At 41.5% G+C, this 26916-nt stretch overlaps 1 protein-coding gene across 4 annotated transcripts in view; it reads left to right on the top strand.

Moving 5' to 3' along the window:
• The first annotated feature begins 16619 nt into the window (after positions 1 to 16619).
• Positions 16620 to 26916, top strand: part of vgll4b (vestigial-like family member 4b) — a 119206-nt gene continuing 108909 nt past the window's right edge. The window contains exons 1-2 of one of the 4 annotated variants that reach the window (XM_043707937.1): positions 16620 to 16711; positions 16988 to 17085. In XM_043707937.1, coding sequence (XP_043563872.1) covers positions 17022 to 17085 — 64 coding nt within the window. In that variant the 5' untranslated portion in view covers positions 16620 to 16711; positions 16988 to 17021. Of the gene's footprint in view, positions 16712 to 16987; positions 17086 to 17198; positions 17224 to 18111; positions 18136 to 26916 lie in introns of those variants that run through there. The other 3 variants (XM_043707939.1, XM_043707938.1, XM_043707940.1) reach the window with 3 other exon arrangements.

Raw genomic sequence — 26916 nt, 5'->3', positions numbered from 1 at the left:
TAGGTATGGAAGCCAGGTTACCTTTAATCACCCTCACTTTATCTTCCAACGAGTGTAATCCAGTCTTGTTGACTCTGTAACTCACATAGGTCACTTGGGGTGCCTGGAACAGATTTTTCCCTTCTAAGATGTACACCCATCTTGGAGAAACGTCCAAGTTTTCCAAGTGTTCTTTATTGGATTTCTCTGTTATTAGCACATAATCCAGATAAATAGGGACATGGGATAGACGTTTCTCCATCGTCCGCTGAAAAATGGAACAGATTGATGGCAGTATTGCATATTGGTAAAAACCTTATGGGTATTAATTGTAGCATACAGCTGGGAATCCTCTCCTAACTACAATTGTAAGTGTGCATGGCTCATGTCCAGTGTTGTGAAGGACACCCCTCCCCCACCACCAGCTTTGTGTACAAATTGTCTTTGCAAGAGATTGGATATTTATCCAGCTGCGAAAAGCAATTTACAGTTTGTGTAAAATCCCCACAAAGGTTAACCAACTCTTTGCGCTTCACAATCAGTAAAACTGGTGCTGCCCATTCTGCAAACTGGACTGGTTTGATGGTTCCTTCAGCTTCCAGCCTCCTGGTTTCTGCCTCCACTTTTGCCTGTAAGGCATATGGCACGGGCAGATCCTGCAGAATCATGGAATGCTCCCTGGTGTATATGGAAGGTGGCTTTGGCTCCTTTGATAGTCCCTTGACCTTCCTGAAAATGTCTGGCTATTTAATTAGGATTTCATCTGGTAGCCATTTTCTAATTGAAAAATGTTGAGCCAATCAAGTTGAACATTTCTCAACCAGTTTTATCCCGTTCTGATTGGGCCCAAGCCTTTTACTAGAATCAATGATAACTGAACAGTTGCTTCTCTTACTGCACCGGATCTAAAGTCCTGCCCTTAATCTGTAAATGTTCCCTGGTACAGGTTCTCAGTCTAGCTGAGGTCTTATGCAAACTTAAGTCCAGAGTGAATTTTGTTAAAGACTATTTCTGCAATGGCTGATACAAGCATGTTGATATCAACTTCCATTAGAACCGGGTGACCACTTATGTTGACTGATTCTGACTTGGATGTTGTCAAGCAATATACCTGTTCCAGCCAGATGTAAAAGGACCTTCCAGGTGTGCATTCTCCTGGATATTGGCCTATGAGTTCTCTTACTCAATTCAGACCTAGTGGCAATCTTTTTCTGTCTTGAGACCACATATTGGCAGCAACTAGAATCACCTGCTGGCCTGGATAGTGAAGAAAATGTTAACCGTTTGGCTGAGGTTTGGCTTTGTTTTGGGGGTTTTCTGTGGGCTGGCCTAGAGTCCCTCTGTTCAGGACATGTCCTGAGAGAGGCTATGTCCCCCAAGCTCAGCCAGTTGGCCAACGGCATTAACTTCCATCGGTACCCATTTGCTCCACTTGCCACATTTTCTAATGAGAAAGGCAGTTGTAGTGCCTGTTTGAAGTCCAGTTGGGTTTCAGATAGTACATGCTTTTGCATGGTTACATTATTAATCCCATCTACCAAACAATCTTTCAGCATCTGATCCGAAGTTAAACCAAAGTCACATGCCTCTGCCAATTAACTTAACTTAGTCCAAATTCCCGACACAGATTCCCCTGGTTTTTGAACTGCTGAGTAAAACCAAAAGGGTCTCAGAATTAGAGGAGACATCAGGCCATAATATTCGTTACTAAATTTGGCAACTCTTGGAAGGTTTTAGTATCTGGTGCTCAGAAAATGTTAGGCTCCTAATAACTGAAACAGCTGTGAGTCCGCAAGCTGTCATAAGAATTACTCATTGCTTTTCATCTGCCCTAATGTCATTTCGCCAGAAAAAATAATGTATTTTTTCCACATACTGAGCCGGGTCTTTGAAGGCACGATCAAGCCAACCAAGTTTCCCAAATAACAGCATGGTGCCAGAAATGCTTACTCCTACTCAAAGACAACTGTTGATGATTAGATTCCGACAGGATGGAAACAGGCCCTTCGGCCCAACAGGTCCACACCAACCCTCTGAAGAGTAACCCACCCAGACCCATTTCCCTCTGACTAATGGGCAATTTAGCATGGACAATTCATCTGACCTGAACATGTTTGGGCTGTGGGAGGAAACCGGAGCACCCGGAGGAAACCCACGCAGACACAGGGAGAATGTGCAAACTCCACACAGACAGTTGCCCGAGACTGGAATCAAACCTGGGACCCTGGTGCTGTGAGGCAGCAGTGCTAACCACTGGACCACCGTGCCACCAGGTGTTGTGAGCAAATTTGGTCAGGAGCTGTTTCTGTGTTGTCTTGTTGCCACTGAAATAAGTTCACAGAGGCCAGTCTCCTGTCACCAAGTCACTCTTTATTTATATGTGAATAGTACTTGACACTGGTCCAGCATCCTCAGAACCAGCTGTCATCGTGAACAGAACCTGTCACATCTGTCAGCCAGGGTTCCCTGATTGAACCAGGTTAACAACCCCAATCAGGGAACTCATACTCTATGAGGTTCACCTGGCTGACCTCATTACAATCAGTACAATAACCTCAAATAACTCTATTAAGTTTGTCAAACATGATTTCCCTTTTGTAATACTTTATTGATTGTGTCTGCTATTCTATGCATACTGTTGAATCATCCTTATGAATGGATTGGAACATTTTCCTATCACTGATGATCGGCTAATCCATTGGTGGTTCACTGATTTCTCTCTCGCTCTCTCCCTTCTTAAATAGTGGTGCTACATTTACTTCTAATCCATTTGAACAGTTTTGGAATCTAGGGAATTGTGGACAATTCTAACTAGTTCATTCACCATCATTACAGCTATGTCTTAGAACCTAAAACGTAGGCCATCCAGACATAAGGATTTTTCAGCTGAATGTTCTTAAATTCAAATAAGGTTCAAATTAAATAATGTAATTATCTTAAATTCTTCTCTCTTATTAGTTTCTCAGTTACCCTCTACTTTGGTTATGTAATTTGTATCTTCCATTGTGAAGGTAGACCCAAACTATGTGCATATTCAATGTGATAACTTCTCCTGTCACACTGTCCACCTCTTGCAATATATGCTTATGTTAATAGCTGGTTCACTCTTAGATTCACTTTAATGTAATATCTCATGTGAAAGGTAGCATTTATACAGCTTCACAATGGATTGTTCACTCTGACTTTTGTGCTCGAATTTGTGCAGTAGTACTTGACGGAAACAACTTTGTGACTCAGAGATGACAGTGTTACCATATGAGGAACAATAAATCCTGTTATCCCCAAATGTATTACCCTGTGCTTACTTAGATAAGAATGAGGTGCTGAAGGATGTTATGTGGTCCTTTTCACTGCTCTGTCATTCAACCTAATCGACTAGTTTAAACTCATCTTCCTGTACTATCCTTTCAATATGTTAGCACTCAAAAAAAGTTGAGTAATCTTTCTCGAACATATTCAACAATTGAGCAAATACATCTCTGTAGGGTAGGAAATTCTTAAAATTTGCAACTTGTTGTGCAAATAAATTTACAATGCCAAAAAACTGACCTTAGTTTCTAAGAATGTGATGCTGTGTATGAGATTCCTCAGCCAGGAAAACATCTACCCAGCATTTATACTGTCAGGACCTTAAAGGAATGCAATTATTCAATTAGATCACCTCTCATTCTTTTAAGTTTCAGGTAACATGGACCTAATCTATCCAACTCTTCTCATAGGACAACACCCAAGTTTATATTACAACTTATTGACTTGGACTTTATTACTAGCTCTAACTCTTATTTTCACATTGTCCACAAATTTATGAATAGTTCAAATAATATCTTCATCCAATAACAATGAATGAAGATAACTAACAGCAATTATCCCTAAAGAGAAACTTGAATCAATTCAAGTTCTATTGGCTCTATTCAGATCTCCTTCATTTATCGTAAATCTCTGCCTATGAAATTTCAAATAATTATCTGTCATCTAATCCCATTTTGATTTTATCTCTTCGAATAAATAGCACTTCATTGTAGAATTTTTGGCAATAATGTATATTAAGATGCACATTATGGGAAGTGCCGAGGATATGAAGGGGAGCATTGTGTGCATGCCCATCTCTCCCATATGGTAGCCAGTAGGAGAATAAAGTGATTAAGAAGGCATATGGGATTCTTGACTTTATTAGCTCAAGAATTAAGTTTGAGAGCAGGAAAATTATGTTAGAATTTAATAAATGATGACTAGGCCACAGCTAGAATAGTATGTGCACATTGCACAGCTCAAATAGTGAACCCACATTATAGGTGAGATGTGATTGCACTGGAGAGGGTGCAGAGGAGATTTACCAGAATGATGGCTGGGCCTAGGAGTTTTAGTTATGAACGGAGATTGGACAGACAGGCATTGTTTTTCTTGGAACAGAACAGACTGAGGAGGACATCAATTTAAGGTAAGGTGCAGGAGGTTTAGAAGGGATGAGAGGGTTTTTTTTCTCCCCCAGAGGTGGTGAGAACTGGAACTCGCTGTCTCTAAGGATGGTAGAAGCAGAAACTCTCATAAGAAGTATTTAGATGTACACTTGCGATGCTAGAGTATGCAAGACAAGGGGTCAAGTGTTGGAAGATGGGATTAGGAGAGTTAGGTTGTTGTTTTTTGACCAATGGGCTGAAGAGCCTTTTTTGTGCTGTAGACCTCTATGAATTTGTAACTCTGTAATATGAACATTAATTTGTCTCCCCTAATTTGTTGATGAATTCATGAAGAAAAGATATTACTGTAAGATACTAGTGGTAGGTGACATATCCATTCTTTATTTTTGCTGCTACCTGTGTTATTTACTCATTGTTAGTGTATTGGAAGCAGAGGATATTTAATCTGAGAGTAGATGGAATTTAAAGCTTCAACAAAACAACTGACAAGCAATCCACCTCCATATAGAAACTACCTCAGCAGACAATAGCAATGTAACTTAAATCTGACATGGTTAACATTTCTGTGTTGCAGAAAACAGCTAAAAACACCAGACTTTAATTAGAATACACATCGCTAAAATCATTTTTACCAAAATAATGACCAAAATATTTTAAATGGTCATTTAGTAATCAAGCATTGGAAATAAATCATTTTTGTATGCAAAAATATGATTTAAAAAGTATATATTTAGAATAGTATACTACTCAGGCCTTGTCTGTGATTCTTCACCTGGAAGATATTGTCCAGTGTTTTCTTATTCAAATCGATTTTGTTAAAAACAGGCAAGAAATGTTTAACTCATCACTGGCCTCTTGATCTCAGTATTTCAGTGGGTTTCTGTGGGGAATAGTATGAGTGAGGTTGGATGAAGTTGGTAAAATATCCTAGAAGTAACAAAGATACAAGTTGCTACTGTGAAATAGCTATCTCATTGTAATCAATAATGTTTTAAAATTATCGCTGCCATTTTCCTCCCGAAAGGACATTAGTGAAACAGGTTGATTTTTGCAACAATTGGCAATGACTTCATGGTCACTATTAATTTAGCTTTTAATTCCATATTTATTAATGGATTTTAAATGTCACCAATACAATAAGCTGGACTTCTGGTCTATATTACCACATCCTCCTGTTGAAATTCTAACAGCACTGACATTTACTAATTTTTAAACTATTTGTATGACTACGTTTTCCACAAAAAGTAACAGGATTTTCAATTAGAATCATTAGTACTGTTGATGGCTGGGTTTACTCTATTTTGAGGTAAATTACTTAATATTATTGCCTTCACCTGAAGAATGCTTTGAAAGACTCACGTTCTTAACTCATTTTTATCTCTCCTGCTTGGACAACATGAAGCCAATTTCTGATTGAAGAAATTTGAAGGGAATAAAAAACAGGTGTTTGCAAGTAACATTCATCAAGGACCAACCTCTGAAATGGAAATGTGTTGCTGGAAAAGCGCAGCAGGTCAGGCAGCATCTAGGGAGCAGGAGAATCGACGTTTCGGGCATTAGCCCTTCTTCAGGAATGTCAGGAGAGATTTTGCCAGCAAAGTCAAAGTTTTAACACAAAGTACCCAATTCCGATGAGTGGTGGGGTTGCCTGGACAAGAGGTTGCCTGGGGCCATCCAGTTAACATCCATAGGGCATGGGAGCCAGTCATTTAGACAGCACTGGCAAGAGGGAAGAAGCTTGTCATGTCAGATAGATACAATATTTAAAAGGTATCAAATGACTACTGGAGGACATTGACAGGACAGCAAATGGTATGTTTGGGAGATGGCAGTAGCCAGAGCAAAATTGGCATTCAGGTTTTCTGATATTACCTCAGTGCTCTCCATTTTTACAGAACAGCGAGTAGAGAGGGCAGAGAGAACCAAGGGCTGCCAGGAAGGGTAAATTTTTCCACTTAAAAAGGGACTTATCTCGAGAGTTAGGCCTCCATTTCTACGGAACGGCAAGTAGAGAGGGCGAAGAGAATGTAGGGCTGCTGGGAAGGGAGAGCGCGAGAATCATTTTTAAAGGAGCAGCTGAGGGAGGGGCCAGAAGGCTGCTGGGTGTACATTTGGGCAGTGGCTGAATCCCACTGTGTAGTGTCTCCCACCCATCCTCCTCCTCTAACCAAAAAAAGGGATTCCCATGTGTTGCTAAGGTAAGGCGTTTCAATTAATATTTCTTGTGTATCATGTGATTGATTGAAAGTTTACTGTTAGTTGGTTCGTTGAACAAGACCAGAGAGAAATATTAGAAATTATTTAACTCATAAATTTGTATAAATTAATTAAATAAGTAGAGCTGACTGGACAGGTGATGTGCTGTAACTGTATGATGTGGGAGCTGGCTGATCCCATTGTGAATGGCAGTGACCACATCTGCAGTAAGTGCTGGTTGCTGGAAGAACTCCGGCTCAGAGTTGATGATCTGGAATCTGAGCTTCAAACACTGCAGCACATCCAGGAGGGGGAGAGTTACCTGGACGCTTTGCTTCTGGAGGCAGTCACACCTGGTAGATTCAGTAATTCAAATTCAGTTAGTGATCAGGGACAACAAGGTGTGACTGTGAGTGAGACAGATAGGGGGATCCTGAATTCAGGAATGAGGGAGCCTCAGTTCTTAACCTTATCCAACAGGTATGAGATTCTTGCTCCCTGTACGGCTGAGGGAAAGGATTGTGGTCAGGATGAACCAGCTGACCATAACACCACGGTGCAGAAGGACATTCAGGAGGGGGGAGCAAAAAGACAAGTAGTTGTTATAGGGGATTCTATAATTAGGGGGACAGATAGTATCCTTTGCGAGCCGGATCGGGAGTCCTGCATGGTGTGTTGCCTGCCCGGTGCCAGGGTGCAGGACATCTCTGAATGGCTTGAAAGGATATTGGAGCGGGAGGGAGAAGATCCAGTTGTTGTGGAGCACGTTGGCACTAACAACATAGGCAAGGCTGGGAAGGAGGACATATTTGGGAATTATCAAGCACGAGGAAGGAAATTGAAGAACAGGTCCTAGAGGGTCATAATCTCTGGATTACTGCCCGAACCACGTGCTAACTAGCATAGGATAAGAACATTAGGGAAATAAACAGATGGCTAAGAGATTGGTGTGGGAAAGAAGGATTCAATTTCATGGAACATTGGAATCAGTTTTGGAACTGGGGGGGGGAGGTCTGAACTGATGGGACCGTCTCCACCTGAATCAATCTGGAACCAGTGTTCCAATGAAAAGGATAAGTAGGGTGGTCACTAGGACTTCCAACTTGTGAGGCGGGGGAAGGGAAAGGGAAAGCAACAGGGAGTATGGAGTCAAGTAGAAAGATAAGCAGCAGGATAGCATGTGTGCAGGGTTTAACTTCAAGGCAGACTAGGAATGAACCAAAAAGGAAGGATAACTTAGGACTTATTACTAGAGATGTTGGAAATATTGAGGATAAGAAAATTAGCATTAAGGCGCTTTACCTGAATGCTCATAGTATTCGTACAAAGTAGATGAATTAACAGCACAAATCATCATGAATGATTATGATATGGTAGGCATCACAGAGATGTGGTTGCATGGGGTTCAGGACTGGCAGTTAAGCATCCAAGGATTTACTACTTATTGAAAAGACAGGGAGGTGGGCAGAGGGGGTGGGGTTGCCTTGTTAGTTAAGAATGAAATTAAATCCATGGCACTTAGGGTCAGATGATGTGGAGTCTGTGTGGGTGGATTTGAGGAACCACAAAGGCAACAAACCATAATGGGAATTATGTTCAGACCTCCTAACAGTGGTCAGGACTGGGGCGCAAGATGTACCAGGATATAGATAGGGCATGTCAGAAAGGCAAGGTCACAGTGATCATGGGGGACTTCAATATGCAGATGGACTCGGTGAATAGTGTTGCCAATGGATCCAAAGAAAGGGAATTCATAGAATGCTTGTAGGATGGCTTTTTTGAAACAGCTTGTGATAGAGCCCACAAGGGAGTAGGCTATTCTGGACTTAGTGCTATGTAATGAACCAGACTTTATAAAAGATCTTAAAGTAAGGGAACACTTAGGAGGCAGTGATCATAATATGGTAGAGTTCAGTCTGCAGCTTGAAAGAGAGTAGGCAAAATCAAATGTAATGGTGTGACAGTAAAATAAAGGTAATTACAGGGGCATGAGAGAAGAACTGACGAAAATTGACTGGAAGCAGAGCCTAGGGGGAAGACAGTAGAGCAACAGTGGCAGGAGTTTCTGGGTGTAATTCAGGACACAGTATAGAGATTCATCCCAAAGAAAAGAAAGATTATCTTGGCGGGGGGAGGTGGAATTAGACAGCCATGACTGACAAAGGAAGTCAGGGAATGTATCAAAGGAAAAGAGAGAGCCTATAAAGTGGCTAACAGCACTGGGAAATCAGAAGATTGGGAAGACTACAAAAACAAACAGAGGATAACAAAGAAAGAAATAAGGAAGGAGAGGATCAAATATGAAGGTAAACTAGTCAGTAATATTAGAAATGATAGTAAACATTTCTTTTAATATGTAAGAAACAAATGAGAGGCAAAAGTAGACATTAGGCCACTCCAAATTGATGCAGAAAGGTTAGTGATGGGAGATAAGGATATAGCTGAAGAACTTAATAAATACTTTGCATCATTCTTCACAGTGGGAGACATGAGTAATATCCCAACAATTAAAGAGAGTCAGGAGGCAGAGTTGAGTATGGTAACCATTACACAAGGGAATGTGCTAGAAAAGCTAAAAGGTCTAAAAATGGATAAATCTCCTGTTCTTGATGGGCTATATCCTAGAGCTCTGAGGGAGATGGCTGAGGAAATAGCAGAGGCATTGGTTGTGATCTTTCAAAAGTCACTGGACTTAGAGAAAGTCTCAGATGATTGGAAAATCACTGTTGTAAGCCCCTTATTCAAGAACGGATCAAGACAAAAGATGGAAAATTATAGGCCGATTAGCCTAACCTTGGATGTTGGTAAAATTCTAGAATCCATCATTAAGGATGAGATTTCTAAATTCTTGGAAGTGTAGAGGCAGATTAGAACAAGTCAGCATGGATTTAATAAGGGGACATCGTGTCTGACAAATCAGTTAGAATTCTTTGAAGAGGTAACAAGTAGGTTAGACCAAGGAAACCCAATGGATATTATCTATCCAGGCTTCCAAAAGGCCTTCAATAAGGTGCCTCACGGGAGGCTGCTGAGTAACGTGAGGGCCCCTGATGTCCGAGGTGAGCTACTGGCATAGATTGAGGATTGACTGTCTGACAGAAGACGAGAGAAAGTGAGGGCTGCAGATGCTGGAGATCAGAGCTGAAAATGTGTTGCTGGAAAAGCGCAGCAGGTCAGGCAGCATCCAAGGAACAGGAGAATCAACGTTTCAGGCATAAGCCCTTCTTCAGGAAGGGCTTCTTCGTGTCTGACAGAAGACATGGAGTTGGGATAAAAGGTTCTTTTTCAGAATGGCAGCTGGTGACAAGTGGTGTCCCACAGGGTTCAGTGTTAGGGCCGCAGCTGTTCACTTTAAGTATTAATGATTTGGATGAAGGGACTGGGGGTATTCAGGTGAAGTTTGCCGATGATACGAATTTAGCTGGACAGGCAGGTAGTACTGAGGAGGTGTGGAGGCTGCAGAAAGATTTAGACAGTTTAGGAGAGTGGTCCAGGAAATGGCTGATGAATTTCAATATGAGCAACTGTGAGGTCTTGCACTTTGGAAAAAAGAATACAGGACTATTTTCTAAACGGTGAGAAGATTCATAAAGCCAAAGTACAAAGGAATCTGGGAGTGCTGGTCCAGGACTGTCTAAAGGTTAACTTGCAGGTTGAGTCCATGACTAAGAAAGCGAATGTAATGTTGTCATTTATCTCAAGAGGGTTGGAATATAAAAGCAGCAATTTGCTTCTGAGACTTTACAAAGCTCTAGTTAGGCCCCATTTAGAATACTGTGTCCAGTTGGGCCCCACACCTCAGGAAGGACATACTGGTACTGGAGTGTGTCCAGCGGAAATTCACACGGTTGATCCCTGCTGAGGATCCTGGGATTGTATTCATAGAGTTTAGGAGGTTGAAGGGAGATCTAATAGAAACTTACAAGTTAATGCATGGCTTAGAAAGGGTGGACGCTGGGAAGTTGTTTCCATTAGGCAGGGAGACTAGGACCTGTGGGCATAGCCTGAGAATTAGAGGGAGTCAATTCAGAATGAAAATGAGGAGACATTTCTTCAGCCAGAGAGTGGTGGGCCTGTGGAATTCAATGCCACGGAGCTCAGTGGAGGCCGGGACGTTAAATGTCTTCAAGGTAGAGATTGATAAATTCTTGATCTCACAAGGAATCAAGGGCTACAGGGAGAGTGTGGGTAAGTGGAGTTGAAATGCCCATCAGCCATGATTTAATGGGCTAAATGGCCTTAGTTCCATTCCTATGTCTTATGGTCTTAATGGTCTCTCCAGGTGTTCAGGGTATCAGTGGAAGTCCTTATCCTAAGGGATAAGGTGAGCAGGCTCTGCAGATGACGACAGTATGCTGGACGTTGTGGAGGAGGGAAATGGGATTGTCTCCCATACAGAACAGGTGGAAGATCTCATACATAATGTATTCTGGCAAGATGATTGCAGGTCATAAAATTAAGCTTGCAGCCTTAAATGTCTTAAAGATAGTGTATGAATTAGAAAAGAGGAGCCCATCCAGTGAGTGGTATTACCTAGACATTAGCTTTTACTGTCAGGTGACTATTAGCCTCTCTGTGAAACACACTGGTCAGTCAGAGTTGACCTTTGCACTGTCATTACAGAAGGGCCGCATACAGTTGGCATCCCTTTGGCTCTATGATGCTCAGAGAGGCTGCCCTAATATAGATGTGTTGTGTATCTATGATGAGTAAGTGACCATGTTAATTTATGTGTTTGCAGAAGAGAGCTTAAGAGTGCGTCAGAAAAATAGGTCTGGTGGCAGCATGCCATAATGTAAGGTTTTGTTACCAATGCAAGAGGATTCCTTGGAGCTGGGAGTCCAAGAAGCAAGGCAGCTAATGGGGAAACAGGTTTGGAACTACCAGAGAGTGAAAGCCTTCATAGGTGAGTGTACTACACTCACTTATGAGTAATAAATTACTGTCGCATGAAGCTCCAGCGAATTATTTAGAAGGATGCAGTGGAATGTGCAGTGCCTTTCCAAGACTGTTCTTTTCCTCACAGATCAAGAAGAACAGCTAGCTGTTGATTCTGTGGATGTCTTTGCACCTCAAAAGGATTCTTCAAAAGGATGCAGGGTCACTTCATTCCTCTGCAACCGGGTTGCAACCCTGCCACAGTAGATCGTGGAATTTCAATTTTATAAAAATCTTGAACTAAGAGTCTAATGTGAATTCATTCTTGATCATCAGAAAAAGCCATTCGGTACACTAATGTCCTGTAGGGAAGGAAACTGGTCTGGCTTATATGTGAATCCAGACCCACAGCAATATGATTTACTCCAAAGAGTTCTCTGGGCAATTAAGGATGAGCACTAAAAGCTGGCCCAGCTCGCTATGCCCTCATCCTATGAAAGAATAAAAAAATTCACCCCCCCCGCCAACCCAGCACAGACACTACCACAATAGTAGGCAGTTGTGATCATGTCACAATCTGGTGAGCACAGCACAGGCTTGCCTGAGCACACATGTAGGTGGTGGTAGGATGGTGGGAAAGCACAGTGATGCTTAGCTTCAGGTTGGTGACACACCTCTACAGTCTGAAATAAGCCAGCAAATATTGGAAGTGCAATGTGAATTTCTATTTAATTTATTAATGACCCATTAACAGTTCAATTCCTTCAGCAAACAGATTAATAGGAAGCTTTTTATCACATTAGGTCAATCCTTGCTGTGATCTGATGTCATTACAGATGCTGTTGGATGGTAAGTTTATTCAAAGAATGGATCCCAAGGCATCTGGGGATATAAAACTTATTTGTTTACATGGGTATCTAAAGAAAACTCAAAAGAAACCTATCTATTATTACAAGACTTTCTTGTACATGTTTCATTGTAGCTTTCCTGTGATTCCTGCTCCACCAGTATTATTATGATTTCGATTTGATTTCCTACAGCATGGAAACACATCCACACCAACCCTACAAAGAATAATGCACCCAGATCCATTTTTCTCTGATTAATGCACCTAACATTATGGGCAATTTACCATGGCCAATTCACCTGACCTGCACATCTTTAGACTGTGGGAGGAAACCCACACAGACACGGGGAGAACATACAAACTCCACACAGACAGTTGCCTAAGGCTAGAACCGAACCTAGGTTCCTGGCGCTATGAGGCAGCAGTGCTAACCACTGAGCCACTGTGCTGGCATAAGGCATGTCAACCTCATTTCCAAAAGATTGATGGCTGTTTAATGGTTACTTGAATTGTCACATAGTAGCTGTTGTATATATCTCTTCTGCATATATGCTCAGGCTCCACTCAGAAATAAAGGCCTACAGTGTGCCTACAATGTGTGGTGTTTGTCATAATGCAAGGTTAATAATATAGAGGAAACCAGGATAGATTGAAGTGTTCAGAGGGAAAAATCATATATAATTAAGTGCAGCAAACAGAGAATGAGAAGGGACTGGCAGCTAATATAAAAGGGAATTCCAAAATCTTCTTGGGCATTTAAATACTTCTCACCTGTCTTTACCAAGGAAGAAATTGCTGCCAAAATCATAGGGAAAGTCAGGGTAGCTGAGATAATTGATAGGCTAAAATACAATAAAAAGGAGCTTCTAAAAAAGCTGGCTGTACACAATGTGGTTAAACCATTAGCTGCTGCCAAGATGCAATGGGAAAAGACCACTGCCTAAGGTCTTTCGGCTAGTATACAATGGGAGGTCCATTCAGTTATTGAATCCTCTCAGTACCTCAAATATTTGTAAATAGTATCTTGTATAATTAAGAATTCCTTAGATTTGTTGGTTCTCCATATGTAAAGACTGAACAGAATCGAACTGCTCTAATGTCTTGTGTAACAAGATTTTTTTATGAATAAAGTGTATTTTTGAAATTAAAAAAACCCAGATCAAATGCATTTAAGAACACGGGGGATTTAAGGGTAAAAGTTGTAGAGTACCCCAGCTATATTCTTCTAATCCACTTAAAATGCAAAGTTAGGGCCAGAGGACTGGAATATTGCAAATGTTATGTCTTTATTCAAATAAGCCTGTGAACTACAAGCTAATTAGTTTCATCTCAGTGTGGGAAAACATTTATAAATGAAACTTTTCAAACAACCTTTTCAGGGATGTTATTACAGACCTCTGGAAGAGGTGGAACTTGAATCTTGACCACCTTGTCCAGAAGTAGGGACACGACACTGTACCACAAGAGTACCTCAACATTGATAAATGATAATCTGGGTCTAAATGATAGACACATAGACAAAAACGAATTAATTAAGGAAAACCAGCATGAGTTTGTTCAGGGCAAATCGTGCTTAACTGATTGGATTAAGTTTTTTTGATGAGGGAAGAGTAGGTTAATAAAGGTAATACTCTTGATGCAATGTACACGGATTTCCAAAAGGTTTTGATAAACTGTCCCTTAACGTGTTTGAGAGCAAGGTTGTGGCTCATGTAATTAAAGAGATGGTGGCACCATGGATCCAAGGTTGGCTGAGTTAAAAGGAAAGGAACCAGAGTAGTGAATGATCATATTTTAGGCTGTAAATTATGGTCTTCTGCTTTTCTTTATCTATATTAATTACCTAGTCTTGGATATGCCATTTCTGAGAACAAATGGATTGAATTGGCTGAAGACTGGCAGCAGTGATGCTGAGGACCTCAAGAGGAGGCTGAGATAGATCACCCAGTTATGACTTCAGGCTGAAAATGGTTACAAACACTTCAGTATTGTCTTTTGAAATAAAGTGCTGAACTATTCCATCATTGAAGTTGGGATTTTCATGAAGACTCCTCCTATTCTTGTTTAATTTGTCATCATCATTCATGACTGGTTGTGGCAGGACTGCAAAGCTTTGATCTGATTCATTGTTTGGATCATGTAGCTCTGTCTATGGCATGCTGTTTCTGTTGTATAGCTTGAATGTATTCCTGTATTCTCGGATCACCAATTTGAAGCAGGTTTATCTGCAGGCCTAACAGAATGGTAGAGTGAGAGCTATGCTAGGGATAAAGTTGCAGATTGTGATGGAAGACAATTCTGCTACTCCTGATGAACCACAGATGCACAGGCATGAGGGAGAAGCAATTAATGTTGGCCTTGCCAGCGACACCATGCCTGATGAATAGGCATATAAAATATTTGAATTGCTAGGTCTATTCTGGATCTATCTCACGTAATATAATTTTAGTGCTATGTAACACAATGAAGGTTATTCTTTGTGTAATGATGGGACTTTATCTGAAAAGGATTATGTGGAGATCATTTATAGCAATTTTCTCATGGATAGATGCATCTGTGAAAGATATATTGGTGAGGATGAGGTCAAGTAGCTTTTCCTTTGTATTTATTCTCTCACCAGTTTGTTGTGGTTCTGTTTGCCGAGCTGGGAATTTGTGTTGCAGATGTTTCGTCCCCTGTCTAGGTGACATCCTCAGTGCTTGGGAGCCTCCTGTGAAGCGTTTCGGTGATGTTTCCTCCGGCATTTATAGCGGTTTGAATCTGCCGCTTCCAGTTGTCAGTTCCAGCTGTCCGTTGCAGTGGTCGGTATATTGGGTCCAGGTCGATGTGCTTATTGATTGAATCTGTGGATGAGTGCCATGCCAGTAGAAATTCCCTGGCTGTTCTCTGTTTGGCTTGTCCTATAATAGTAGTGTTGTCCCAGTCGAATTCATTTCTGCAGGTGACAATATATACTTCAGGATTTGGCCAGCTCACATTTTAATGTACAGACTTTACCTCCAGTAGTAAATTTCAAATTCTCATCAATGGATTCCAAACTGGTATGTTGGTGTACTACGAGGAGAGATTGAGGAAACTCCGTCTGCATTCCCTTGAGTTGTGAAGAATGAGAGGTGATCTCACTGAAACTTCTAAAAATCTCACAAGACATACTTAGGAAACAGAGTTGAAAAACGTGGTGCTGGAAAAGCACAGCAGGTCAGGCAGCATCTGAGGAGTAGGAGAATCAACATTTTGGGCATAAGCTCCTGCTCCTTGGATGCTGCCTGACCTGCTGTGCTTTTCCAGCTTCACAGTTTTCGACTCTGACTCTCCAACATCTGCAGTCCTCACTTTCTCCATACACAGGAAACAGATGTTTCTTCTAGTTGATGACTCAAGAACCAGAGGACATAATCTTGGCTTAACAGGTTGATCATTTCAGACTGACATGAGGAAGAATATCTTAATTCAGAAGGTGACATTTTCCATGTCAGTGGGCTGCGGAAGCTCAATCATTGAGTAGGTTCAACAGGAAAATTATAATTTTCTGGAGACTAAATGACATTAAGGGATACAGAGATGGTACAGAAAAATAGCATGAGATGATTAGCCATCATCTAATTAAATTGCAGAACAGTTTTGATGGGCCAAATGACCTACTCTCATTCCTATTGTAAATGGCAAACGCACAAGTTACTTTATTTTTGGAATTATGTTTTCCACTTCCTACTCATTCAAGGATATGACACATTGCTTCGTCACAAAAATGTACTTTTTTGAACTGTTTACAAACAAGTGCTAAAAGATCAGTCCTCCACATCTGACCACAAAGTTGTTTTGGATGGCATGGCCTCTTTGATTAATAGCAGTTCAAATCGAAAACTACTGTAGGCGCGCTGCTGAGTGGGGGTGAAAACTATTGGCCAGAAGCCGCTCCTCTGTCCCAGTTTCAAGAGCGGGTCATTTCAAATCTACTGCAAGGATTTCCGTGCAACTCAATTAAACAAAAGTGAATGCGAGATTTCGGGGCGGAATTAAGAAGAAATCCCGAACTGAAAGGCTGCAGCGAAAAGTACAACCCTTTGATGAGTATTCCTCCCCACCAACCCCTAGTCCAATCTCACCACTCCCGCGGAAAACCAGACATGCGAGCAAACGCCCAAGTGCTCGGAGGTGAAGGTTAAGTTTACAGTCACTTCCGCATCATCCCACTGGCTCTACCTGAGGATATGACGCCTGGCGGATATTACCATAATGTATTCGGAGTTTGGTGTTGCTCTGAGCCAATGATGTTGTGTCACTTTCACCACCTGCCAGGACAGAATTCCATCATTCTTCACATTCTTCCGCGTTGGTCTGTCTACTTTACACCAGCTTGCAGTTAAACAGGCGCTGCCAGTGAACCACACAGGTAAATAATACTGCGAGCAGGCATTTCAGCAGACACAACTCAGCAATCACTATACTAGTCAAAATTTCAAGTGTACATCTGTAATGGGTAATGAAGCGGGTTTATGTTTATTTTGGATTTAAAGGCTGACTTCTTTAATGTTTCACTGGAGCTTTGGGTTAGTTTCTATGTGTTTGGGTGATGTCGCGTTCTTGTTCAAAACATAAGAATGAAGCCCGAGTTTCTTCATATGATGTGGTACAGGCAGTGTGTTCTGTTTTGCGTTCATTCTTTCAGGCTGCAGAGATATATATGCACATATATTTAAAGAATGGAGACTCCCCTGGATGTCTTGTCCCGAGCAGCATCTTTAGTGCACGCTGATGACGAGAAACGTAAGTATGGTAATGAGAGGATTGCAGTTTTTAAAAATCTGTTAGGGTTAATAACAAAAGAGTCCCGGTTTAAGGGGAACCAGAGGAAAGCTTTCATAAATACTGCCTCTGGGCTTAATGTTTCCAACATGGAGTGGGGTGAGAAACTGTTGGTCCTTTCATTGTTTTTAAAAATTCTCAATGTGCTTGCTTAATGAATTTGACCAGCATATTAACTTAGTACTTGGAACTCGAGGGTTAAAAGACGAAATTGCTCGGCAGCGCGTTATGTTCAAGAGTTCTTCCGCTCTCTCCCCCCTCCCCCCTCCCCCCCGAGTTGTAATGCAGTGTGATTCTGAGATACTTATGATGCAGTCCTGGAATTGTTTACTCACGGTCATCTGTTGGGTTTTCTGGATAGCAACATGTCATCTTCCAGTATACACATTTCAGCTGAATGTACCGACACTTTCATGGCCAGTCCGAATAATCTTTTTGTTTATTGAGGCGGGAGGATTAGCTTGGCGTGTGTGTGGAACATTTCCACATCATTATCATTGGGTTTTGTTTTTCGATTTAAAAAATGACGACAAAAGGCATGACATTGAGGAGCGGGTGCCAAATTGAGAATTGACTAACAAGTGAAGTCCAAATATCTTTGGTTTTGGGTGTAGCGTGGAGGGAAAGGAGGTTGTTTTGCTTTCAATTCTAAACAAAATAAATCAGACCTGTGTGTCCAAGTGATTTTATTTTTTTGTGTGGGGTGGTGGTGTGGTTTGTTTTAGCCAGACCCTTGGTACTGTTTATTCTCGTTTCTAGAGGAAAGGGTATTGTGTAGAATCACCTCCTCTTTATTATTCAGAGACTTCTCAAGGACTTGTGTTGCATTTGGAAATAGGATACAATGAAATGATGTAATTTCTGTCCAATAGCCTGTCCGGCTCAATAGTCCTCAGCGCGCCTGTCAGTTTCGGAGAAGGGCGTTAAAGGTGGAGCATTCTGCGGTGGAAACAGATCCTGAGCCCTGACTGTTATACATTGAGATTTCAAATACCCCTGTGACCCCCAGAGGTTGGTTTGTTCGGCTGCTCCCGCTTGTATTTGACCTACCCACGCTGGCTGTCGCTGTGATAATCTTAGTTTACCCTCCTCCCCTCAGCGGGGCTATGGGTTTTCCAGTGTTTTCACTGTGACCCGACATTTTTTCTCTCTCTCTCATTGTGTAAATCCCTGCGGCTTGGAAAGCTCACACTTTGTGGGCAGGCGTGAAGCAGCTCAAGTTGCACCACTGGCATGGGAGCTCCTGTACAGAAACAGAAATTGCTAGAGAAACTCGACAAGTCCGGCAGTAACTGTGCAGAGAAAAGTTATCCCGCATAGGGTCCAGTGACCTTTTTTGTACTGGTCTGAGTAACATTTCGGTGCAGAGCATGCAGTGGATTAATTTTTTTTAAGGGGAGGATCATAGCTGAATCCTGAAATTAGATCAATTTCATCATCAGTTCCCCTTATTCTCTCCATTGTCGGGTGGTAGTGTTTAAAAATTGCTCCAGACCTAGTTATGCTTACCTTGCGGAAATAATACTTGATCTCAAAGGTATTCTTCTTAATTTTTATCGGACCAATCATTATCTGTTCAGCTTCAATGCGGCAAGGTCCCTTTCTCCACTTTCCTTTATTGAGATTGCCTTGGCGGGGTGCATGCAGTTTTCTTCAAGCCTCTTCAACGCAGAGTGGAAGCTGAAGTTCTGTTTTCTACCGGGGTGGGGCAATGGAATTCAGAGGCCGCTCTGGTCATCTCTGTTTACTACCATCGATGTCATTGACCTGATCGATTACCTGTTAACATAGCAAGTCTTAGCTTCAGAAGTAAGCTACTTTGAACTTCTGATCAGGGTTTTAAAGCTTTTTTAAATGTAAAGATAATATTTGAAATATATACTTTTCAATGAAGACACCTAATCAGTGACTTACAAGAGGGCCAGCTCAGTCAGGGTATATAGTAAGAATTGTTACCATCACTGCCTGCTAACTTCAAGTGCACAGTTGTAAGGTTTGATCACTCTGACCAAACCTAGCAAACTGAGTGTTTGAAATTAACCCAGTTCATCTGTAAGAATGAACTATATCAGTTGCCAGCACGATCAAGCTTAAACCTGCTGGCAACTGACACCCACTTGAAGGACTTGTTGCATACATGCCAACTATGAGTGTTTTGGAGGCTTTGCCAGTATTTGCTATTTAAACATGCCTTGAACAAAGCTCTCCCTCCTAGCACTAGCATTTGACTTTTTTTTCCACTCTCCTCCCCCCTCCCCTCAACTGCACTCTGATCCAAACCATTGCTGCCTTGCCTGGTGACGTGTTGGAGCAGATTGAATCTCCTCGTTCCCTCAAAATATTTAACAGCAGTGACCCTGATCATCATAGTAGAGGTGGAAATATTCACAAGAATAGCAGTTCTCTCCCACAGACGGTGATGTAACTCAAAGTATCTATGCCAGGAGCAACATCCAAAGAGACAGGGACCTTGAGTTGATTCATTTGCTACGGACAAATCAGATTGAGAGCTGAGGGTGGGTGGAGGGCAATGGATACCAGTGAGTTGGGGGAAAACTAAAATAAAGTGGTGTTAGCAGTTTTAAAGGAAGAAGAAGGTAAATGCTGAAGTTAACTGAGAGTCAGTGGGTAGATTGTATCAGTCCAAATGGGTAAGAAGGAGGAGTGCCAACTTTAACAGCAGAGGCAGGAGAATGCTAATTTCAATATCAGGTGTGAAAGGTGATGCTGCTTTGGGCCAGGGTGAAACGGTGTGACAGGTGAAATTGAGGTGGGTTGGAGGGAAACAAAAAACAGACAATAGATCTTTGGCAGGGTAGATAGTGAAGAGCATGGCGACAGACGTGGTTTGTTTACCCCAGATATAGGGAACTTTAGTTTGTAAAAATAAAAGGTATAATATCCTTTCTGCATTCTTTAACTTAGTGGAATATCATTTGTTCTATTACATCAAAATGTTCAACCAAAAAGAACTGTAGAAAGCTCCATTTCTCTCTGTTGCGACCCACTTGGTGCACAGATTCTCAAGCTCCATTTGTTCTAAAGTGATAATAAAATAATTAAAGCAAAAAACACCCTGATTAATCTGTTTGTATATTTTCTAACCAACCTGTTTGGATGTGTTATGAAACACTCTTGGAACAGGTGAGACTTGAACCTGGGCCTCCTGGCTTAGAAGTAGGGACACTGCTACTTCCAAATTATTTGAGTGAATTAATTGAATGCTCTGTCATGTTATGTATATTTTCAAATCAACTTGTTCAGAGATATTATTACACACCTTTGGAGCAGGTAGGACATGAACCTAGGCTGTTCTGGCTTAACAGTAGGGACACTGCCACTGCACCTCAAGAATCCTGTTTCTTTCTATATCGAGGAGAACTCTTATGCAGACTTTGATTTTTATCTGCTGCAACCAAGTTAACAGAAAACACCTGACCAGGTTTCTATACTTAACAAGAACCACTCATTATTACAAATAAGTGATTTCTGATCACAAGTAAACAGATATGAAATATTAACAATAGCTTTAGTAGTTAAAACTAACTCCCTTTTTTGAAACCCTTCCACACATATAGAAAGACACAAAACAAAAACATTGAACAACTTATTGTTGTCACGTGTACAGTACTGTGATACAGTGAAAAGTGTTGTTTTGCATGTTATGCAGACAGATTGTATTTTGCACTCTGTTCTGCTACCGTGGTGCACTTTGAATGATACAATGTTACAGCTGCAGTGAAGATGGCTGGGGGTGTGGTAGTGGTGTAGAGAGAGAGAGAGAGAGAGATCAGAATTTATATTAGAAAGGTGCTTTCAAAAGTCTGATACCAGCAGGGGAGATGCTGCTTTTGCTATTCGTATGTGCATTCAGGCGTTTATATCTTCTGCTCAAGGGAAGAGGCTTGAAGAGAGTATATCAGAGTGGGTGATGTCTGATTATGTTGGTTGCTTTCCTGAGGCAGTGAAAAGTATAGATGGAGTCAATAGATGAAAGGCTGGTTTGCATGTTGGACTGGGCTGTGTTCACGGCTCTCTCTGTAGTTTCTCGCGGTCTTGGGTAGAGCAGTTGCAATATCACTCTGTGTTGCATCTGGATAGGATGCTTTCTATGATGCCTCTATAAAGGTTGCTAAGAGTCATTGTGGGCATGCTGAATTTCCTTAGCTTCCTGAGGAAGTAGAGGAGTTGTTGTGCTTTCTTGACTGTCCTGTTGATGAGGGTGGACCAGGAAGATACTTGGTGATCACTCCCAGGAACTTGATGCTGTTGACCATCGCCACCTCCACTCCACTTCCTGAAACTCCTTCAATTTGCAGATGTTAGAGAGATCTTTGCCACTAAGCACTCAATCTCGTTTCTCTATTCTGTCTCAGCGTCATTTGAGATCTGACTTGGAGTAGTGGTGTCATCAGCAAATTTATAAATGGAGTCGTGGGAGAATTTGGTCACACAGTGATCAGTGTATAAGGAGTATAATAAGGGGCTGTGGGGCATCGATGTTGAGGATTATGATGGAGGAGGTGTTGTCACCTGTTTTTACTGATTGCGATCTATGGGTCAGGAAGCTGAGGATCCAGTTACAGATGGGGAGCCAAGGTCTGAGTTTAAAGATGTTTGTTTGAAATTATGGTGCTGAAGGCTAAGCTATAGCCAATAAATAGGAGCCTGACATAGGTATCTTTGTTATCCAGATGTTCCAGGGGTGAGTGTAGGACCAGGGAGGTGGCACCTGCCGTGGACTTATTGTGCTGGTAGGTGCATTGCAGATGATCAAGGCAGCTTGGTGGGCTAATGTGAGCCATGACTAACCTCTCAAGGCATTTCATAATTCTGAGGTCGGAGCCATTGGGTGGTAGTCATTGAGGCACGCTGCATGATTTTTCTTTGGCACCAGGATGCTGGTGATCTTCTTGAAGCAGGTGGAAACTTCACATCATAAAATGTTGGTTTTATGGGAGCAGTATTTGGGTTTTGTACTACCAAACAACTGTGCAAACTCCACACATTCTCCCTGTGTCTGTGTGGGTTTCTACCGGATGCTCTGATTTTCTCCCACAGTCCAAAGATGAGCAGGTTGTGGTTTGGCCATGCTAAATTATCCATATTGTCTAGGGATTTGCAGGTTAGGTAGATTAGCCATGGGAAATGTGGGGTTATGAGGATAGAGTAGGGGGCTGGGTCTGTATGGGATGCTCTTCAGAGGGTTGGTGCAGACTCAATGGGCCACTTAGCCTCTTTCTGCACTGGAGGGATTCTGTGATCTGACTGTGTTTGCAGCTGTGAACTTAATTTGTTGTTAATAGGTATTCATTTTGCATGTACAAGTTGATAGTTAGGTAGGATAGACTTAGTACCTTTAGTGTGGTGCCATGGAAGTTCTACATGATCTTGTTTGTCCTGTCTGCATGCACACTTCAGAAGGGATTCCTATATATTAAACCCCATTCCAATCTGTCGTGTCCTTATGTCCTTATGGCCTTGAAATAGTGAAACCAATTCTATATTTTTTCTGTTGTGCCGCTTTCTGTATAACAACTACCAGGACTCACTTGGATTGATTGGTGTGAAAACCTGTTTTAGTGATTGCACAAGCCATGAGCTTTTGTAATGTAAAAGCTATGCTGGGTTTCACCATTCTGATGTCAAATGTTTAATTGAGAATAAATGTCAAGATTGATTTTCTCCATTTTTCTTCAGTAAAACCACCTTCCTTAAAGCAACATTTCATTTCTGTACCTAATATTATGCTATTTGCATCATTTGGACTAGAATTCAGATGGTTTCAATGTGACAGAGACAGTAAGGTGGACAAAGAAACAATGGTCATGGTGTGAATAGGTTATACAGGTTGTGTAAATAGCTGAAGATAAAACTACTCTCTCAATATATTTAAGATGAGATTCCCATTAATGCAATAATTTATAGATGTTGGAGCTTTTATTTATTAAGGCCATTTAATATGCGTTTACAAGGAACATCTAGATGTTAATTTTGCTTAAACATTTTGTCAATGAATTTTTTGACAATGAAGAAACAAGAGAAGCAGCTTGAGTCTTTCTTGAGTACATTGGACTGGTTGTTCTAATGTCTGAGCAGTCTTGATGAAGAGCTTATGCTCGAAACATTGATTCTCCTGCTCCTTAGATGCTGCCTGACCGGCTGTGCTTTTTCAGCATCTGCAGTCCTCACTTTCTCCCTGTTCTAATGTCTGGACTGATATCAGCATATCATATTTTTACCTTGTTTGTCAGACCCTGATTGTAAATCCCTCACATGGTGCACTCTGACATTTACATTGCTCTTCTGTGCAGTCCTTTTCAAAATATTGAGCCACTTCCATTACAGAAAGGAGAAGATAACAGGTTGGTTTTGGTGAACCTAAGAATTCCTATTGAGACAGTTCTGCAAGTCAGTATGCAATGTCATAATAGTTTTGTGTACTGTGACATGAATATGGTCTCTTGGCATGCAGTGGTCTTAGTGCAGTTCATCTAATGGCAGATGGATAATGGAGACGCCTGAGTCTGTGCTACAAAGGCATTGCAGTTTGTATTCGGGAATTGCTGGGGAGTCAACAGATTATCAGCAGAGCTCAAAGTTTAAAAGAAAGGAGAAAAAGTGATCAGAAATGGGATGCATCATGTTTGTTCTTATCAGCAGATATTGGAGTGGCACGGTGGCTCAGTGGTTAGCACTGCTGCCTCACAGCACCAAGGTCCCAGGTTCGATTCCAGCCTTGGGTGATGTCTATGTGGAGTTTGCACATTCTCCACCCGTGTCTGCATGGGTTTCCTTTGGGTGCTCCGGTTTCCTCCCACAGTCCAAAGATGTACAGATCAGGTGAATTGACTATGCTAAATTGCCCATAGTGTTAGGTGTGTTAGTCAGAGGGAAATTAGCCTGGGTGGTTTACTCTTCAGAGGGTCGGTGTGGACTGGTTGGGCCAACGGGCCTGTTTCCACACTGTAGATCCAGCTCATTAAAATGTTCTTCCTTGCACATTTGGGAATGTTGAATAATCTCTTCCATTCATCTAGTAAAGGCAGATTTGGCAGTCACAAAAGAAGGGATACCGGATTCGCCTCAACTTCAATTCCCAGGATTTCCTCCACCTCGTTCACTATGGCAACCCAGTACCTAGAAATGTTATGACACAACCACAGACAATATGTGAGAGTGCCAGTACTTGTTTTACACTTAGGGCACCCTGTAGATGCTCCTTTTCATTTTGCTAATCACTCTGGGGCCATCTGGGCTCTGTGGAGAATCTTTAATTGCATAGCCTATGCTTTATTGCGTGTTAAGATCTTATTCAAATTCTCCCATATGTGCTTCCATGTTTCAGATGAAATTTCTACTACTAGTTCCTGACCCCAGACTCCGTGGAGCCTTTCCATATCTTCCAAGGCTCCCCCTCTCTAAATGATATCAAGTACTGACCGAGAGAGTGTCCACACACTCGAGCACTCTTCCCTCCATGTCAGACTTGTAGGGCTGAGGTAAAAGCGTGGTCCTTCTCTGTTTATAATCCCTAATCTGAAAATAACGGAAGAGGTCCCTGGGTAGCCCATATTTGTGACTTAACTGGTCATAAGACATCAAGATCTCTCCCTCAAGTAAGTCTCCCAAACAGGAGACTCCCTTAACCTCCCATGCTTTAAAGCTGGAATCCATTGACCCCGGCCTGAATCCTGGGGATTCAACTAAGGGGGTAAACAGTGAGGTCTTATGTAGCAGGGCAAGGGTAACCTGCACCATCCTCCACACTTTGACCATGTTTATAATAATCAGACTTCTACAATGCTCAGATTTCATCCTATCCATAAACAGCAAACTAAGGAGGGGACGCCTTGCCTGGACAGCCTCCATGTCAAGCCATATCAACCTTGGATCCGTATGTAGGTTTGCTCGCTGAGCTGGAAGGTTCATTTCCAGACGTTTCATCACTCTACTAAGTATCATCTTCAGTGGGCCTCCGGGCGAAGCACTGTTGATAATTCCTGCTGTCTATTTTATATGTTTGGGTTTCTTTGGGTTGGTGATGTCAAAGAAACCCAAACATATAAATAGAAAGCAGGAATTATCAACAGTGCTTTGTCTAGAGGCCCACTGAGGATGTTACCTAGTATGGTGATGAAACGTCTGGAAATGAACCTTCCAGCTCAGCGAGCAAACCTACATACAAAACCTCAACCTGAGTTACAAATTTTTGCAAAACTTGCTAAGACCTTGGATCCTTCCACACCTAGTCACTCACATAGGGCAATAAGACACTTATTTGGTATCGCTTACAATCTGGGAGCCAACCATTGAGCCTCCACAGCACTTGTCTGGGCAATAGCAACGGGAGCATTCTCGTGGGATAAAGTAACCAAAGAAGAACATTCATTTTAATCAGGGCTTTTTGGCCTAACTGTGAAATTGGTAACCCCTCCCAATGCTGAAGATCTTGTTTTATCCTATCAAACAATTGCACAAAGTTAACTCTGTACAGCTGGTGGAAAGCAGGGGTAATAAAAATACACATAAAGAAAACCTTTTTGTGACCACCAGAAAGGGATCCTCCAGATCAGGCACTCCCGCCAAGACCCCAAGGGCATGACTTCCGATTTTGTAAAATTATTTTATACCCAAGAATATGCCGAAGAAGTTAATTTTTTGTATTAACCGGGCTACAGACGTTTTCTGGGTTAGCCAGATAAAGAAGAACATCATCAGCGTAAAGAGTAATTTTGTGCTATCCTATTCCTACCTTTTGGGGCAACTATTTTAGTGTCCTTCTGAATAGCCTCTGTCAGCGGTTTGATTACTAAGGTGAATAGCAGCAGCGAGAGATGACACCCTTATCAGCTGCCTCTCCCAATGCTAAAATTATCTGATTTTACGCGATTCGTGAGGGCTGCCGCTATAGGGTCACTTTACAGTACTGCCACTGAAAGCCAAAACGTTCCAGGACACCAAAAATATACAGCTACTCCACCCAGTCAAACACCTTTTCCGTGTCCAAGGAAACCACCAAGCCCGGAATTGTCACCATTCATATCTTTATGTCTCTATCACTCCTATAATTGTGGAGGATCGTCTCTGATTCCCTTGAGATATTGAACGAAACCAAAGTAAAGTTTGTCGTTTAGAGGTGTCGGGTCAGTTCAGTACTGTAGCATTTACGATTTACAGGGCCTTCAAGTACCTAGCCTGGCTGGGCTTTTCATCTGATATTGGACACGCTGGTCTGACATTAATATTGAAACCCTTGAATGCACTAACTAAGCCGGTGATGTCATTCAATCCAGTGTATAATTTCTATTCAGTTTTGTGTTTTGTATTGTTCTGTATTGCATATACATGTCTACATTTTGTTTTGGTTTGTTTTTGTTTTGGGAAAAGTATTTCTGCATGGAAATGTTGTATGATAACATCAGGGACTTGTTTTGTTTTAATAAGATTGGTACTTCCTCCAGCTGATGCTGCAACAATTAAGTCCTGAAGGCTTTTGAGCATGTCTTTTTTTTTAAAAGTGCAAAATATTTTGGTTATCTCATTGCTCAGTCTTGGATTGACTGGAAAATTGTCCAGATTTGTTTGGGTTACAAATATTTGAAAAGACAAATGTGCAATTTTTGATCTGTTTGCCCACCTACCAGAAATAATATCCATATTACACTAATTTCTGTAGTCATATTCAATAAGATCATTTGGTTTAATTGTAAGTGGAGACATTTAATCTTTTCACTATGACAAGCATTTGAAGTATTTGTGAATTTATAAGACCTAATCAGTGTTAATACT

Source organism: Chiloscyllium plagiosum, chromosome 18 (genome assembly GCF_004010195.1).
Source record: "Chiloscyllium plagiosum isolate BGI_BamShark_2017 chromosome 18, ASM401019v2, whole genome shotgun sequence".
NCBI classification, from domain to species: Eukaryota; Metazoa; Chordata; class Chondrichthyes; order Orectolobiformes; family Hemiscylliidae; genus Chiloscyllium; species Chiloscyllium plagiosum.
This window is presented reverse-complemented; position numbering and strand designations above follow the sequence as displayed.